This window comes from Neofelis nebulosa, chromosome 8 (genome assembly GCF_028018385.1).
Source record: "Neofelis nebulosa isolate mNeoNeb1 chromosome 8, mNeoNeb1.pri, whole genome shotgun sequence".
In the NCBI taxonomy this organism is placed as follows: Eukaryota; Metazoa; Chordata; class Mammalia; order Carnivora; family Felidae; genus Neofelis; species Neofelis nebulosa.
Window position 1 is genome coordinate 51,829,229 of NC_080789.1, and position 16,022 is coordinate 51,845,250.

General features: G+C 35.7%; 1 protein-coding gene across 1 annotated transcript in view; it reads right to left on the reverse strand.

Moving 5' to 3' along the window:
- The window catches only part of LEMD3 (LEM domain containing 3), a 66,115-nt gene that overhangs the window by 10,630 nt on the left and 39,463 nt on the right, over positions 1–16,022 (reverse strand). Inside the window, exons 5-8 of the mRNA XM_058742120.1 lie at positions 2,065–2,144; positions 1,833–1,978; positions 362–463; positions 159–261 (exon numbers count right to left, since the gene is read on the reverse strand). Of these exons, the coding sequence (XP_058598103.1) occupies positions 159–261; positions 362–463; positions 1,833–1,978; positions 2,065–2,144 (431 nt within the window). The remainder of the gene's footprint in view (positions 1–158; positions 262–361; positions 464–1,832; positions 1,979–2,064; positions 2,145–16,022) is intronic.

A 16,022-nucleotide genomic window follows, 5' to 3' on the forward strand; every position in this document is an offset into this window, starting at 1 on the left:
AGGAGGACAAGACAGGGAATTTAGAAAGAAAGGAGAGTTTAAAGTACAAAAGTAAAGCAGGTCTACTTGAAAAGGGCCCCAACTCTCAATATAATTATCACGATTTCAGAAGATACCAACATTCAGATCTACTTTGACTCACAAGATTTTGAACACACCTGTCATGAGGCTGTATTAAGGAATCTTGCACATGTGGAATAGGCATGTAAGGTTGTAAGTCTTTATTTTCCTGGCAAGCTTCATTATGACTTCGTAAAACATCTGAAAATAAACAAATTTACAAATGAATCAATGGACATCACGTTGTAATTTTTCACATGACTACTCTAGAAATAGTTTCGATCTTTTCAAATACTTATACCTATTATCTTCACCACCATATCATACATCTGTCTTGTTTCCTCTTCTTCTTTTGTCCAGCGATATTTCATGTAACGCAGAACGACACAAACCATCACTACACCTGCAATATTTACATATTTTGTGTTTTAAAAATTGTGGTCGGTGGCATTCAATTAAGTCACTGCAATCTGAAGTTATTGGTCTAATCGTTAAATCTGATGTTAACAAAACACAGCAAAGAAAGAGAACTCTTAGGACAGTTTCTACAGTAATTATTTTAACTGCTATAATGGTATAATGGAATGGGCCTTCAAAACAGTGGACTGAATTAGCTACATAATTACTATTACATAGACCAATTTGGTGTTAAACATTTTCCTGAGTTTCACTTAATCTCTCTAGAAAAACTCTCTCTTCCATTATGTTGACAACTCAACATTTAAATTCTATTTTTTTAAAAAACAATGTAACCACATCTCACAAACTTTTTCCTTTGCCACATTAAGCTATTAGAAAAGTGAGTTTTCTAAGACTGTAAATATACTACACCTGACTTTAAGTAAATTATTTTTAAAGGACTTGAACAGAAAAAAGAAAAAAATAAGTATCTTCTAAATTCCTATAAACGGGGAGCCTGGGTGGCTCAGCCGGTTAAGTGTCCAACTCCTGATTTCAGCTCAGATCATGATCTCATGATTCGTGAGATTGAGCCTGGAGTTGGGCTCCACGCTGGCAGCAGGAAGACTGCTTGGGATTCTCTCCCTTTCTCTCTGTCCCTCCCCTGCTCACTCACTTTCAAAAATAAACCTAGAAAAATAAATTCCTATAATCAATCAAAACAGTCATAGAAAATCCAGGAATCCAAGGTAAATGATATTTTTTTAAATCAAAAAGAATTTTAATGAACTTAATTTATAATATTTTATTATTTAAAAAATAAGCGGGGCGCCTGGGTGGCTCAGTCGGTTAAGCGTCCGACTTCGGCTCAGGTCACGATCTCGCGGTATGTGAGTTCGAGCCCCGCGTCGGGCTCTGTGCTGACTGCTCAGAGCCTGGAGCCTGTTTCAGATTCTGTGTCTCCCTCTCTCTCTGACCCTCCCCTGGTCATGCTCTGTCTCTCTCTGTCTCAAAAATAAATAAACGTCAAAAAAAAAAAAAATTAAAAAAATAAAAAATAAAAAATAAGCTTAATTTTTAAATTTTCCTGTTCTATTTTCTTAAGATTTCTGTTTATGCACCATACTTGCTTTTCCTGACATTCTTATAAAGTTTTATTCCAACTTCCCTTATAATACTGATTTCTAAGTCCTTAGATTAACACTGACAATATGTATAAAAAAAGTCACTGTTATTATACCTTAATGAAGACTTCTCTTCATTTATAACGATTTATAACGGGAACTACCACAGAAGTAAATTCTCAACTGGTAAAATACAGACACAAAAATTCTACACTATCATGTATCTTCTTTCTCACCCCAACAACTTACCTAAGCATAACAACAATAACCTGTGGGTGACAGTAATAAAAGCACGTCGAAAACGACACCAGAAAGACATCTGTGGTCTTGTGGACTGTAAAAACTGCACATCAGTTATATTTTTCAATTGCTCCTCGGGGCCATAACCAACACACCTATTTAAAAAATAATTAAGGAGACTTTAGAGCCAAAATCACTACTTATACTACAAAATGGCCAAAGTGGAAATTAAATCCTTTACCTTATTCCAACATCTTTTCCATTTTTTAAAATCCACTTCAAAGAAATATTAAATATATCTTCATATTCAGGGCCTAAATCCTAATAAGAAAAATGGAGAAAATAACTAACTATTCTTAGTCATTTACATTCTTTTGACTCTGTGTAAGCTATACTATAAATACCATACTTTCATTTTTATATAACACTTGAAACTATATTACATAACAAAAATGTATTATTCATTACAGAAAAACAAAAGGAGAAAAAAAAAGTCACAATTTCCCCACCATCCTAAGATAAGCAGTATTAATATTTTTTTATGTTTTCTTTTTGGTTCTTTCACATTTACAGATTTGGAGGATTTTTTTTTTTTTTAAGTAATTTGTCTTTTAAGTATCACTGTGGTAAGAGTGGATGAGCTAATTTTTTTATGGAATACTATTTTTAGATGAACAAATGGCAAACTATTCAGAGTTGGCTGTTTCACTGACATTTTCTCAACAAATGAATGAAGCAGGCCTGTCAACTCAAGAAAAACAGTTGACTTTGTTACCAATGATGACATTCAAGCTTTCATGTCAAAAGCAAAATTTGGAAAAAGCTGCATCCATTACTATAAGCTTGACACCCTTGCAGTACTTAAAGACCTTTGCAATGAGACTGGTGTAATATTAATGAATGCGACTTTGGGGTATGGCATAATGAAAGGTGTCAAACACTGGGAAGATCTGCATAACCTACAAACCAGTATTTTCCAAATGACCAATGCAGGAGTCGTAAAGTCTTGCACAGATAAAGGATCTATCTGTTCTACGTGTAACCTAGAAAAAGGACTATAGAGACAGAGTAAACAAAAATCACCGATATGGTTTCACATTGCACACTGCAACTAATCTTTAAGAAACTACTACTTAGACTTTTGGTACAGTATCAAAGAAGAGTATCTACAATTATCTGGAAAGAGTATTAAAATACTTTTCCCTGTTTTGACTACATATCTATATGAGGCTAGATTTTCTTGACATACTTCAACCAAAACATCACAATAGACTGAATACAGAAGCAGATACGAAAATCCAGTATAGTTTTATTAAGCTACACATTAAAGATTATAGAGATTTGCACACATGCAAAACAATGCCACTATCACTAAATGTTTTTATTTTGGATAAATTAGTTATTTTTCATAAAAATACATTGTTAAATGTTAACATGTAATAAGTTCATTATTCTTAAAAGAATAAGTAAATTTAATTTTTTTGCTTAAATTTCTAATAAGGTAAATATATATCTAAATCTATGTATATATATCCCACAGACAAAAGCCACATAGGGTCCTCAGTAATTTGAGGACTGCAAAAGGGTCATGAAACCATAAAGTTTAAGAACTGCTGTGCATAGGTATATTATGTATTTTTTAATTAAAATAATGTGGTATCACATTATATGTACTGTTTATTCCACTTGCTTTTATCACAAAATGAAGTATTATTGTGTCAATATCACCAAACACGGAACAACCCTATTTTTTTCCAGCAACATAGTGTTCTAGTCTATGGCTGGTTATTTTATACTTTAATCAACCTCTTATTAATGAACATTTAGAGTGTTACCGATTATTTTAATGTATCAAATAACACTATAATAAATACCCTTGAAAATTCTTCCATTCAATAAATATTTATTGAGGGTCCACTATGTGCCAGGTACTGTGCTAAAACCCAGAGAGATAGCACTAAGCAAAACAGTCAAACTTCCTTGCTCATGGAGCTTATATTCTATTCAATATATTTTATGTACTTTTTGAAGTGCAAAGAATGAACTTCTAAAAACAGCAGTAAAAAGACATTTTTTTTAGAAAGTTGTTTTTTTTTTTAAGTTTATTTTGAGAGAGAGTGCGAGAGAGCACGGGGGAGGCAGAGAAAGGGAGAGACAAAATCGCAAGCAGGCTCCATGCTGTCAAAGAGGAGCCTGATATGGGGCTCGAATTCACAAACCAAGAGACCATGACCCGAGCTGTAATCAAGAGTCGGACACTTAACCGTCCGAACCACTGAGATGCCCCAAGAAGTCATTTTTAAAAACATTTTAAAAAGAATTTTGTAAGTAATAGCTGTTGCATTTTATCAACAGATTCTTTAATAGCATTGGAAATTAAGGTTTACATTTGATCAGTACAATTTACTTCCTAATATGAAACTGGCGAGTTTTTTTTAATGTATCAAATCTGAAAATACAGAAAGCTTTATGAAGCAGAACAAATCTTACTAGGCATCATTACTTATGCGTAACTACTACCAGGATGTTTTTAGATGGTAAAGAGAAATTACAAACTACCTGTTATTGAAAAAAAAAAAGTGTAATCTTTCATCATTATTTATAAATATCAAAAAATTTGTAGCCAATGTAAGTATAATAACTGACAAATGGTTTATAGATGAGATCACTTCAAGGGAATACTATGAATTTGGAGATGATCATTAAGAGCTAAATAGCTAATGCTTAAAGTAAGACAACATGCAATTAAATATAACTATAAAAATTTTACTCATGAATAACGACTAAAAAAATTTTTCAGTGATTTTTAAGCATTACTATTGCTTTAAAATGTCATACAATAAAATTATACTAAAATAATTTCAGTCAATTATGGTTTTAATTGTTATAATTACACTGCTAGAAATCACCTGGTGTATAACTAAAAATCAAAACTCATATTCATTTGCTCTAAAATTAGAGAAGAAAAAAAAACTGATGAAGGAACATCAAAAGAACTTAATTTCAGTTTATACTGCATCAATCAGGATTAAAAAAGCACAAGCTATAGAGGGCCTTGAAAATCCATAAAGCAGGATTAATATGGGTTATCCATGGAGTTGGAGACATTGCACTCATTGTAATGTGTAGGGTATTTTTTTTAAGTTTTTATTTTAATTACAGTTAGTTAACATACAATGTAATATTAGTTTCAGGTGTATAATACAGGGATTCAAATTTCCATACATCACCCAGTGCTCATCACAAGTGCACTCCTTAATCCCCATCACCTATTTCACCCACCTCCCCAATCCACCTCCCCTCTGGTAACCATCAATTTGTTCTCTACAGTTAAGAGTCTGTTTCTTGGTTTGTCTCTTTCATATTCCGCTCTGTTCATTTGTTTTGTTTCTTAAATTCCACGTATGAGTGAAATTATATGGTACTTGTCTGTGACAAACATTTCATTTAGCATTATTTAGCATTATATATAATTCCACATCCATTATGTTGTTGCAAATGGCAAGATTTCATTCTTCATTCCATTACACACACACACACACACACACACACAATCTGTATGTGTGTGTCTGTGTGTGTGTATATATATATACACATATATATATATATATGTATATATATATATATACATCTCCCATTTTCTTTATCTATTTATCAATCGATGGACACTTAGGCTGTTACCATAATTTGGCTATTGTAAATAATGCTGCTATAAACACAGGGATACCTGTATCCCTCTGAATTAGTTCTCTATATTCTTTGGGTAAATACTCAGTAATGAGACTGTTGGATTACAGGGTAGTTCTATTCTTAACTTTTTGAAGAACCCCATACTGCTTTTCACAGTGGCTACACCAGTTTTCATTGCCACCAACAATGCAAAAGGGTTCCTTTTTCTCCATATCCTTGCCAACACGTGTTTCTTGTGTTGTTGACTTTGGCCATTCTGACAGGTGTAAGGTGATATTTCACTGTAGTTTTCATCTGTTATTTTTCTGATAATGAATGATGTTTAGCATTTTTCATGTGTCTGTTGGCCATCAAATGTCTTCTTTGGAAAAATGTCTGTTCATGTCTTCTGTCCAGTTTTTAACTGAATTATTTGGTTTTGGGGTGTTGAGTCTTAGAAGTTCTTCATATATTTTGGATACTAATCCTTTATCACATATGTTATTTGCAAATATCTCCTCCCATTCTGTAGGATGCCTTGTAGTTTTGCTGATTGTTTTCCTTTACTTGCAGAAGTTTTTCATTTTGATGTGGTCCCAATAGTCTATGCTATGCTCGCTACAAGTGCAGCTACCATCTGTCTCCATACAATACCACTATAATACCACTGACTATGTTCCCTAGGCTGTGCCCCTCAACCCTACAACTTATTCATCACTTCATAATTGGAAGCCTGAACCTCCCACACTCCTTCACTCATTCTGCCTATCCTCCTACCCACCTCCCATCTAACAACCACCAGTTTGCTCTCTATTTATGGGTCTGTTTCTGTTTTATTCATTCATTTTTTAGATTCCACATACAAATGAAATCATAAGACATGGGTATTTTTAAAAATCAATGAAATATACATTTTGCATTTTCCTGTATTTATATGTTCTTCGGCCTATATTACAACAATATGCAAGATATAATGACATTTTTGCTTTATTACATAGAACTTTGAAGGCTAGACTATACATGTAAGTTTCAAATAACGTAAAAACAAATTTCCAAGTTTATTAGCTGTATATTTTAAACATAAGAATTTTAGAAGGCTGAAGATATTATAAGTAGCATTACTGCCTTCATTAATTATCATTAAAAATGAACATAATGGTTCAAATTAACAAGAACACCTACTCTAATAAGCTAATTATATGCAGGAACAAAGAACTTAAAACTTTTAGTTATAAAATAATAAGGGTAAGAAAGGATATCTGTGGTTATTTTCCCATTTTGTTTTCCTTTCCCACGTTAATACTACTTACTATCTGGAATACAGTAAAACCATTCCCTTTATGAATACACATTTTCAAAAAAACAATTGATCATTTATTTAAAGTCTCATTAAAGATGTAATAGAGTATTAAGGTCTAAAACAGGTCATTACTTCCACAAACGTTCTATATAGTATACAGAGTTCTACAGTATTATAAAGTAGAATTTTTGAAGATATAAAAGATGAAATTTATTTTCTGGCTTATGCCAGTTAAACAGCTTAGGCTAACATCATAGTATACATAGCATCTTCCTGATTTTAAGAGTAGAAAATATTTTATTATTCATTTTTTGTAGCCACCTAAAAAGCTATAAGGTAGGGGCAGGCCAACCTTTTCTGTAAAGGACCAAAGAGTTAAGTATTTCAAGCTTTGTAACTGTATACACTTCTGGTCTCTGTCACATATATTCTAAGCAACCTTTAAAAAATGTTGTATAACCCCAACTAGTAGGCCATACAGAAACAGGCCCCCAGGCTATAGTTTGCCAACCCCTGAGGTGAAGCACACTTGTATCATAAAATGCTCATTTTCTAATCACTGACACAAATAAAGAGAAAACTAAATTTTTCATTTTTAAAGCAGGTCAATTACTATTATTACTATCTACTTATAGGCAACAGCTCAGTCAACATACCGCTGACTGCTTCATTTAAATGTTTCTAAATTCAAAGCATACTTTCCGAAATCTATAACAAATCTATTTTAACATACCATGTGTGAGCACACACACATCCATGACTCCCAATTCCAAATTTACCTTATTCTCAAAATAACTGGCAAATGTGTATTTTTATTAAAACCCATATCAGGTCTTTGAACTTAGATTACAATTTCAAAGTATAGAATACTGTTTCATGTAAAAGGCTCAGGTCATTAAATAAAGCTAGAAAGCATCAGTAAGGAGGGAAAAAGATGCTGATACAGGGAGAAGTCAAATAATGATTAAAAACCTACTGGGTAGCTCACAAATGGATAATTTACATGGTACTAATAACTTACTGTGGCTTCCCAGTTAGTGAATATTCTGGTTGTGACATGACACACGCCATACATGTTACCCTTTAAATTAATTAAAACAGGACCCACGGGAACCAAAACAAGAGTAAATATGATTTAACTCTTGATGATTCACCTCCAGGAATAACAGAAAGAACATGGTCCTTAACATCAAGCAGGCCTGGGATCAGATCATGACTCCACAATTGACTAGCTGTACATATAACCCCAAGTAGAGACAAGAGAAAGTAGGTTATCTGTGCCGATGTATCTATTTTGATCACCTTTTCAGATCCTAGCCCTCATTCAGGGTCAGTCTCTTGCCCACTCAAAAGATGGAGCTAGCGGTTATGAACCCAGTCCTTCCATCTAAAAGGCAGAACAGTACAGTGAGAAGAGCAAGCACTTTGATTCTATTCCCAGCTCCACTACTTAATAGCTGGATGATGTAATCATTAAACCCCTCTGGGCTTTAGTTTCTTTATGAAGTGGATTTGACACCACCTACCTCGCTAGGTTACTGTAAAGTCAGAGATACTAACAAAGTCCCAGGATAAATTGTACTTGATAAATTGTAATCATCAAGAAACGTATCCCTCATTCCAGTTCTCGGAAAACTTATTTTTCATCAGAGACATAATTACATTAACAGTGATTAGCATTCCAAGATAGGACATAAAATTTGGCACATTTACAGCTATCTTCTTTCTTACTATTTTCCTCACAAATCTTAAACATATTCATTGTGTTGAAGTCTAAAAATGTTTTGCAAACGAACTACAAAATGAACCACCATTCATTACATCATTCAGTTGGAAAGTTATCACACTAAACTCCCACCATTTAACTTAAAAACAAGTCGGTCCTTTCATGAAAATATATAATGCTATGTATTTCCTAAATGTTCCACCAGAGGGACCTCTTTACTTCTCACAAATCAAAACAAACTTCCATCCTCAAAAATGATGAATAAAAAACTCAAGAGAAACACTGGAGGAGTTAGAAAAACAGTGCTTAAATTATTTAAATTAACTGTGAGGTTTATTTACAAATCCTTTAAAAGAGAAAGTAGGAGAAATAAAATAAGGATGGAATGTGAAGAATCAAATTCAAGAAGATAAAAAAAATTTTACTGAGGCTTACTTACTCACTCATTTTACTCTACCAAACATTTACTAATATTGTGCTTAAAATGCACTGGCAGTTGGGGGAAAATCAGTTTACACTCATCGGATTTCTATGCATCCTTTGGCCCATTTACTCCTGAATGCAAAAACTTGTGTTCCTCATGAAGTCATAGTACAAATACACGAAATGTACAACAGATCTCTCTCTCTCTCTCCATAAGCAGAAAGCCTACAGTATAGGTATTATGATCATGGTTTTTGACACCAGCTTTGTAGTGAGGGTCTTCCATATTTATGCTACAACTTGGGCAAAATAAAGTGAAATCACCAATTTTGACTAGAATGTGCTAAAATGATCACTCCAAATTAGAAAGGAATTTGGCAACATATATCAAAAACATTAACAAAAGCTCACACTCCTTAACAACTAGTTTCCTTTCGAGGACTATTTCCCAAGGAAATAATCAGAAAATCAAATACTACATGCAAAGATTAAAGTGCTTTTGTAATACTGAAAAACCACAAACCAATACAATGCAATACAATCATGTAAAGAAATATTACCCAGTGACAAAAAGAAATAGTTTTCAAAAACCTGAACAAGGACATGGAAAAATGTTCATAATAATTTTAAGGAAAAATATACAAACGTTTGCAATATGAAGTATTTATGCAATTTATGGTGAGGGGCCCCTGGGTGGCTCAGTCAGTTGAGTATCCAACTTTGGTTCAGGTCATGATCTCATGGTTTGTGGGTTCGAGCCCTGCTTTGGGCTCTGTGCTGACAGCTGGGAGCCTGGAGCCTGCTTCGGATTCTGTGTCTCCCTCTCTCTCTGCCCCTCCCCCCTCATGCTCTGTCTGTCTCTCTCACAAAATTTTAAAAATTTTTAAATAAAATAAAATTTATAGTGGTACTAATTTTATGGAAGAAAACATAAGAAAAGGCTAGAGAAAAATGAACCAAAAATAAGTGGTTAACCTTAGGTGGTGAATTTGAAATGTTTTTCTCCTTTTTTTCCCTATTAGTTAAATCATGCGCATGAGTTAATGTTACATTGGAAAAACAAACAAACAAACAAACAACAACATTATTAAAAGTAGTACTTAAAAGCTTTTATCCAGACCTTAAAATTTTATTTGGGGGGGGGGGGGGGGGAAGTTTCTGTTTAATGCTTTTTTTTTTTTTGAAGTGGCAGTCCAAACTCCATCTTTGGTGGTGACAAGCCAAACCAGGTTTCACAGCATTTGAAAACACAAAGTAACTGCACTTAACTAATTAAGGCTGGAACTAATTCAAAATCTTTTGTAAAAACGTACATTAGAAATTCTACTGAAGGAAAACAAAAAGCAAAACCCAATCTAAACATAAAACTCCAGGGAAAAGATACAAAAATCTTTTAAGACCGGAGTTCATTAATCTCAATTTTTTTAACTCAGTTCTCAGGCAGTTCTCAACTCAACTCACGCATGGGTACAACCAATAATTCCTCTGCTGCCAGCCTTTAACAGAAATAGTCTCTCATGCCCTACTGCTGCCTGGCTTAGATTCCGACTTGTCCCAACCCTGGCTCTGTGTCCCTTCTTTTTACCTTATCTTATTGCTGACCCACAGCTACAATCAAATGGGGGTGAGCAGAGAGGAAGATCGTTAATCATCCTTCCAGATCAACCCCTGCCTCTTCCACAGCTCCAGCATAAATACTAGTCAAGCCCTATCCTTTCAAATAGAGTATTAAGGAGCTTTTAAGAGTCTCGAGACTCTCCTGTAATGTCAATTAATCTTGTTGTAGGCATTTATGACCAACCATAACACATATCTGTGCCATTACCTTTCTAAGAGATTTGACTAAGAAAAAAAGAGAGGAAAAAAAGAGAACGAAAAAGCAGGAAAGAAGCACTGGTTGGGATCAAATTTTCCCAATGCTAGAAGTAAAAACACTTTCAACTATCTCATAAAGAATTACTTGCTTTGGCACAAAAACAGACACTCAGATCAATGGAACAGAATAGAGAAGCCAGAAATGGACCCACAAATGTATGGACAACTAATCTTTGACAAAGTAGGAAAAGAATATCCAATGGAATAAAGACAGTCTCTTCAGCAAGTGGTGCTGGGAAAACTGGACAGCAACATGCAGAAGAATGAACCTGGACCACTTTCTTACACCATACACAAAAATAAACTCAAAATGCATGAAAGACCTAAACATAAGAGAGGAAGCCATCAAAATCCTCGAGGAGAAGGCAGGCAAAAACTTCTGTGACCTTGGCTGCAGCAACTTCTTACTCAACATGTCTCCGGAGGCAAGGGAAACAAAAGCAAAAAAAACTATTGGGACCTCATCAAAATAAAAAGCTTCTGCACAGTGAAGGAAACGATCAGCAAAACTAAAAGGTAACCAATGGAATGGGAAAATATATTTGCAAACAACATATCAGATAAAGGGTTAGTATCCAAAAATCTATAAAGAACTTACCAAACTCAACACCCAAAAAACAAATAATCCAGTGAAGAAATGGGCAAAAGACATGAATAGACACTTCTCCAAAGAAGACATCCAGATGGCCAACCGACACATGAAAAAATGCTCAACATCACTCATCATCAGGGAAATACAAATCAAAACCACAGTTAGATACACCTCACACCTGTCAGAATGGCTAACATTATTAGGCGAGGATGCAGGGAGAGAGAGGATCTCTTTTGCACTGCTGGTGGGAATGCAAACTGGTGCAGCCACTCTGGAAAACAGTATGGAGGTTCCTCAAAAAATTAAAAATAGAACTACCCTATGACCCAGTAATTTCACTACTAGGTATTCATCCAAGGGATACAGGTAGGCTGTTTCAAAGGGACACATGCACCCCAATGTTTATAGCAGCACTATCAACAATAGCCAAAGTGTGGAAAGAGCCCAAATGTCCACTGATGGATGAATGGATAAAGAGGATGTGGTATATGTATGTGTGTGTGTATATATATACAATGATACAATGGAGTACCACTTGGCAATCAAAAAGAATGAAATCTTGCCATTTGCAAGATCCATTTCCACGTGGATGGAACTAGAGGGTATTATGCTAAGCAAAATTAGTCAGAGAAAGACAAATATCATATGACTTCACTCATATGAGGACTTTAAGACACAGAACAGATGAATGTAAGGGAAGGGAAGCAAAAATAATGTAAAAACAGGGAGGGGAAGAAAACAGAAGAGACTCTTAAATATGGAGAACAAACAGAGGGTTACTGGAGGGGTTGTGGGAGGGGGGATGGGCTAAATGGGTAAGGGGCACTAAGGAATCTACTCCTGAAATCACTGTTGCACTATATGTTAACTAATTTGGATGTAAATTAGAAAATAAAATTTAAAAAAATTAAAAAAAATTACTTGCTTGCTCTGGATTCCCACATGCTATACCCTCTTCCAGGAATATTCTATTCTGTGTCCCTGTAGCCTACTGTATCCAATCCCTTCTTTGCTCCCACCCCCACAATCCATTTAGCAATTCTTCCATCCCTAAGACAGAGCCCCATAATCATAACTCTTTCTAATTTAAGATCTTTGATTCTTTAAGCTCCTGATTCTTTAGGTATCCAATCTATGAGCTATTTATTACACTCTGCACAAATCTGTCTGTCATCAGTGTTCCTATCTAGGTCAAAATTGAAAATGAAGACAAGAACAAGGTAGGTTGAGAGATAAATCCTGTAGCATGTTTTTAGAAACCTCTCTCCATAGTGACCCAAATTTAGTTAGTTAAGAAACACAGAAAAAGAAATAAAATTTACTGGGAACTACTATACCATCAGGCACTGACTACATATTTTATATTCAGTCTCCCAAAAACTCTTACAGGAATTAATAACCGCCCCACTTTCAAACTAAGAAACAGATACAGAAAAACAATGGGACTTTACCAGGACACACAGCTACTATGTGGCAGGGCCAGAATATGAACCCATACCTAATCTCCAATAGATCATACTGTCTTAACATCTTTTGAGTATCTACATATAAGTCATGAATTAAGCTAAAAACAGCTCACATTTCTTTTTTAATTTTTTTAACTGTTTATTTTTGAGAGAGAGAGAGAGAGAGAGAGAGAGAGAACAAGCAGGGGAGGGGCAGAGAGAGAGGGACACACAGAATCCGAAGCAGGCTCCAGGCTCTGAGCTGTCAGCACAGAACCCGACGTGGGGCTCAAACTCACGGACTGAGAGTTCATGACCTGAGCCAAAGCTGAACGCTTAACCAACTGAGCCACGCAGGCACATCTCTCTTTTTTATAAGCATATCACGGGAAACTCACTACAACCTTGCTGAAAGCCTTACAACTATACTATATTCTAAATTAAACTATACTATATTCTAAATTAAGGGGGGGGGGGGCAGTGACATCAGCAAGACAAAATAGGAAGTCCGAGACCATTGTTTCCCCATGGAGAAACAAATTCAACAATATACAGACCAATTCCCTTTGTAAGAAATGCAGAAACCAGTTGAGGCTCCTGCACCTCCAAACAAGTGTGAAATTAGCAGCATGGAAGCCAGTAACAAAATTGGTAGCACTCACCAGAGCCCCAGCCCATGGCACAACGTGGTACGACCAGAGGAAAATTTGCAACTCCTGGCTTATCCGTGAGGAGGGGAAGAAAAGACTGAAATATATCTCTAATGTTCAGACTTTTCCAGGGGCTACCAGAAGGACTGGTTTCTGTCTTTCCTGAATCTAAGTACTGACCGGTAAAAGCACCAGGTTAGAGGCAGCTGAGAACAAAAGCAATGCTATGAACTAGCACCTACTCACTCACCATTGTCCTCCACAGCTCAGTGCAGAACGAGTGGGAGAACACCCCAAATTTCTGGTTTCCCCCTGAGGAAACAAAGAGTTGGAGCAGGTATCCACTGTTCCAGGTTCTCAGGAAGCTGTATCACCTGTCTCAGAGCACTGAGGACACCTGACATAGTCTAAACACCTGGGCGTTGCTGGGGGTTGCTGCGAACAAACAAGTGCTGGACAGCTTGCTGCTGCTCCAGAAGCCCCACAATACGTCAGACAGACGCCAGAGGGAGCAAGAGATTACAAACTCCTGAAAAAAGAAACCTGCAAAACCTCTCTAGATGGGAATTTAAACCCAAAAATCCAGAGAAGATACATACACAGAAAAGGTGTGAGAGGACCCCAGAATCTCTATCTGAGCTCATTGGTGAAGGTCTTCCTCTTCGTGAAGGCAGGCTCTAACAACTAGGAGGTACAGCTCTGTCTTCAAAGGGAGAGATCCTGGGGCACCTGGGTTGGGGCTCAGTCAGTTAAGCATCCTAGTCCTAACGTCGCCTCAGGTCATAATCCCAGGGTCATGGGATCAAGCCCTGCACTGGGCTCCACACTGAGCATGGAGCCTGCTTAAGATATTCTCTCTCTCGGGGCGCCTGGGTGGCTCAGTTGGTTAAGCGACCGACTTCAGCTCAGGTCACGATCTTGCGGTCCGTGAGGGCTGTGAGTTCGAGCCCCGCATCGGGCTCTGTGCTGACAGCTCAGAGCCTGGAGCCTGTTTCAGATTCTGTGTCTCCCTCTCTCTGACCCTCCCCTGTTCATGCTCTGTCTCTCTCTGTCTCAAAAATAAATAAATGTTAAAAAAAAAAAAAAAAAAAAAAAAAAAAAAAAAGATATTCTCTCTCTCTCTCTCTTCTTTCTTTCTCTCTTTCTCCCCCCGTGACCTCTTCCCCTCTCCCATCTCATGCGTGTACTCACTCTCTTTCTAAAAAAAATAAAAATAAAAACAAATTCAAATGCATAGATCCAAACACAAAATAATGAGGCACATGAAGGAAATAATAACACTGGGCTTGAATAAAGGAACAAAATAAATCTCCCAAAAACTGATCCTAAAGGAGTGAAGGTATATGAATTACCTGACAAAAATTTCAAAATAATGGTGATAAAGATGGTCAACAAACCCGGGAAAACAACACATGAATAAAATGAGAATATCAATAAAGAGAGAAAAAAATCAAAAACAAATGAACAGATTTGGGAGCTGAAGAATATCATAACCGAATCAAAAAATTCACTAGATGAGTTCAACATCAGACTTAATCAAGCAGAAGAATCAAGGAACTCGAAGACAAGCCATTTGCCATTATCCAGTCAGAGGAACAAAAAGAAAAAATAATGAAGAATGTAAGAAGCTTAAAAGTCTTAATGGGACATTACCATTCAGACCAATATATGCATTATGGAAGTCCCAAAAAGGAGGAGAGAAAAGGGCAGGAAGCTTATATGAAGAACTAATGACCGCAGACTTCCCAAATCTGGGGAAGGAAATGGATATTCAGATTCGAGAAGCCCAACAGCTTTTATAGCAAAGTGGTACTAAGAGGGAAGTTTATAGTGACATAACAGCTACATTAAAAAAGACCTCAATAAACAACCTCAAGGAACTAGAAAAAGAACAAACTAAGCCCAAAGTTAGCAAAAGGAAATATTAAAGAGTAAAAATAAGTAAAATACAGAATAGAAAAAAAGAAGTGTTACTTTTTTGAAAAGATCAGCAAAATTGACAAATCCTTTAAAAAGAAAGAAAACTCAAAATCAGAAATAAAAGAGAGGATATTAAGTCTGATGCCATAGAAATACAAAGGATGTAAGAGACTACTATGAACAATAGCCAACAAATTAGTTAACCAGAAAAAAATAGACAAATGCCTACAAACATATAACCTATCAAGACTGAATCACAAAGAAACAGAAATTCTGAACAGACTTATAACTGGTTAGGACATTGAATCGGTAATCAAAAACCTCTCAAACAAGAAGAGTCCAGGACTCAGTGGCTTCACTGGAGATTTCTACCAAACATTATTAATGCTTCTCAAATTCTTCCAAAAAACTGAAGAGAAGGAACACTTCTATTCACTCATTTTATGCGGCCAGCATTATTCTTAACAGCACATTAAGAGGAACATACACCGTGACCAAGTAGGATTTATTCCTGGAATGCAAGGATGGTCCAAAATACAAAAACCGTCAATGTGATACACATGAACAGAATGAAGGATAAAAATTACATGATCATCTCA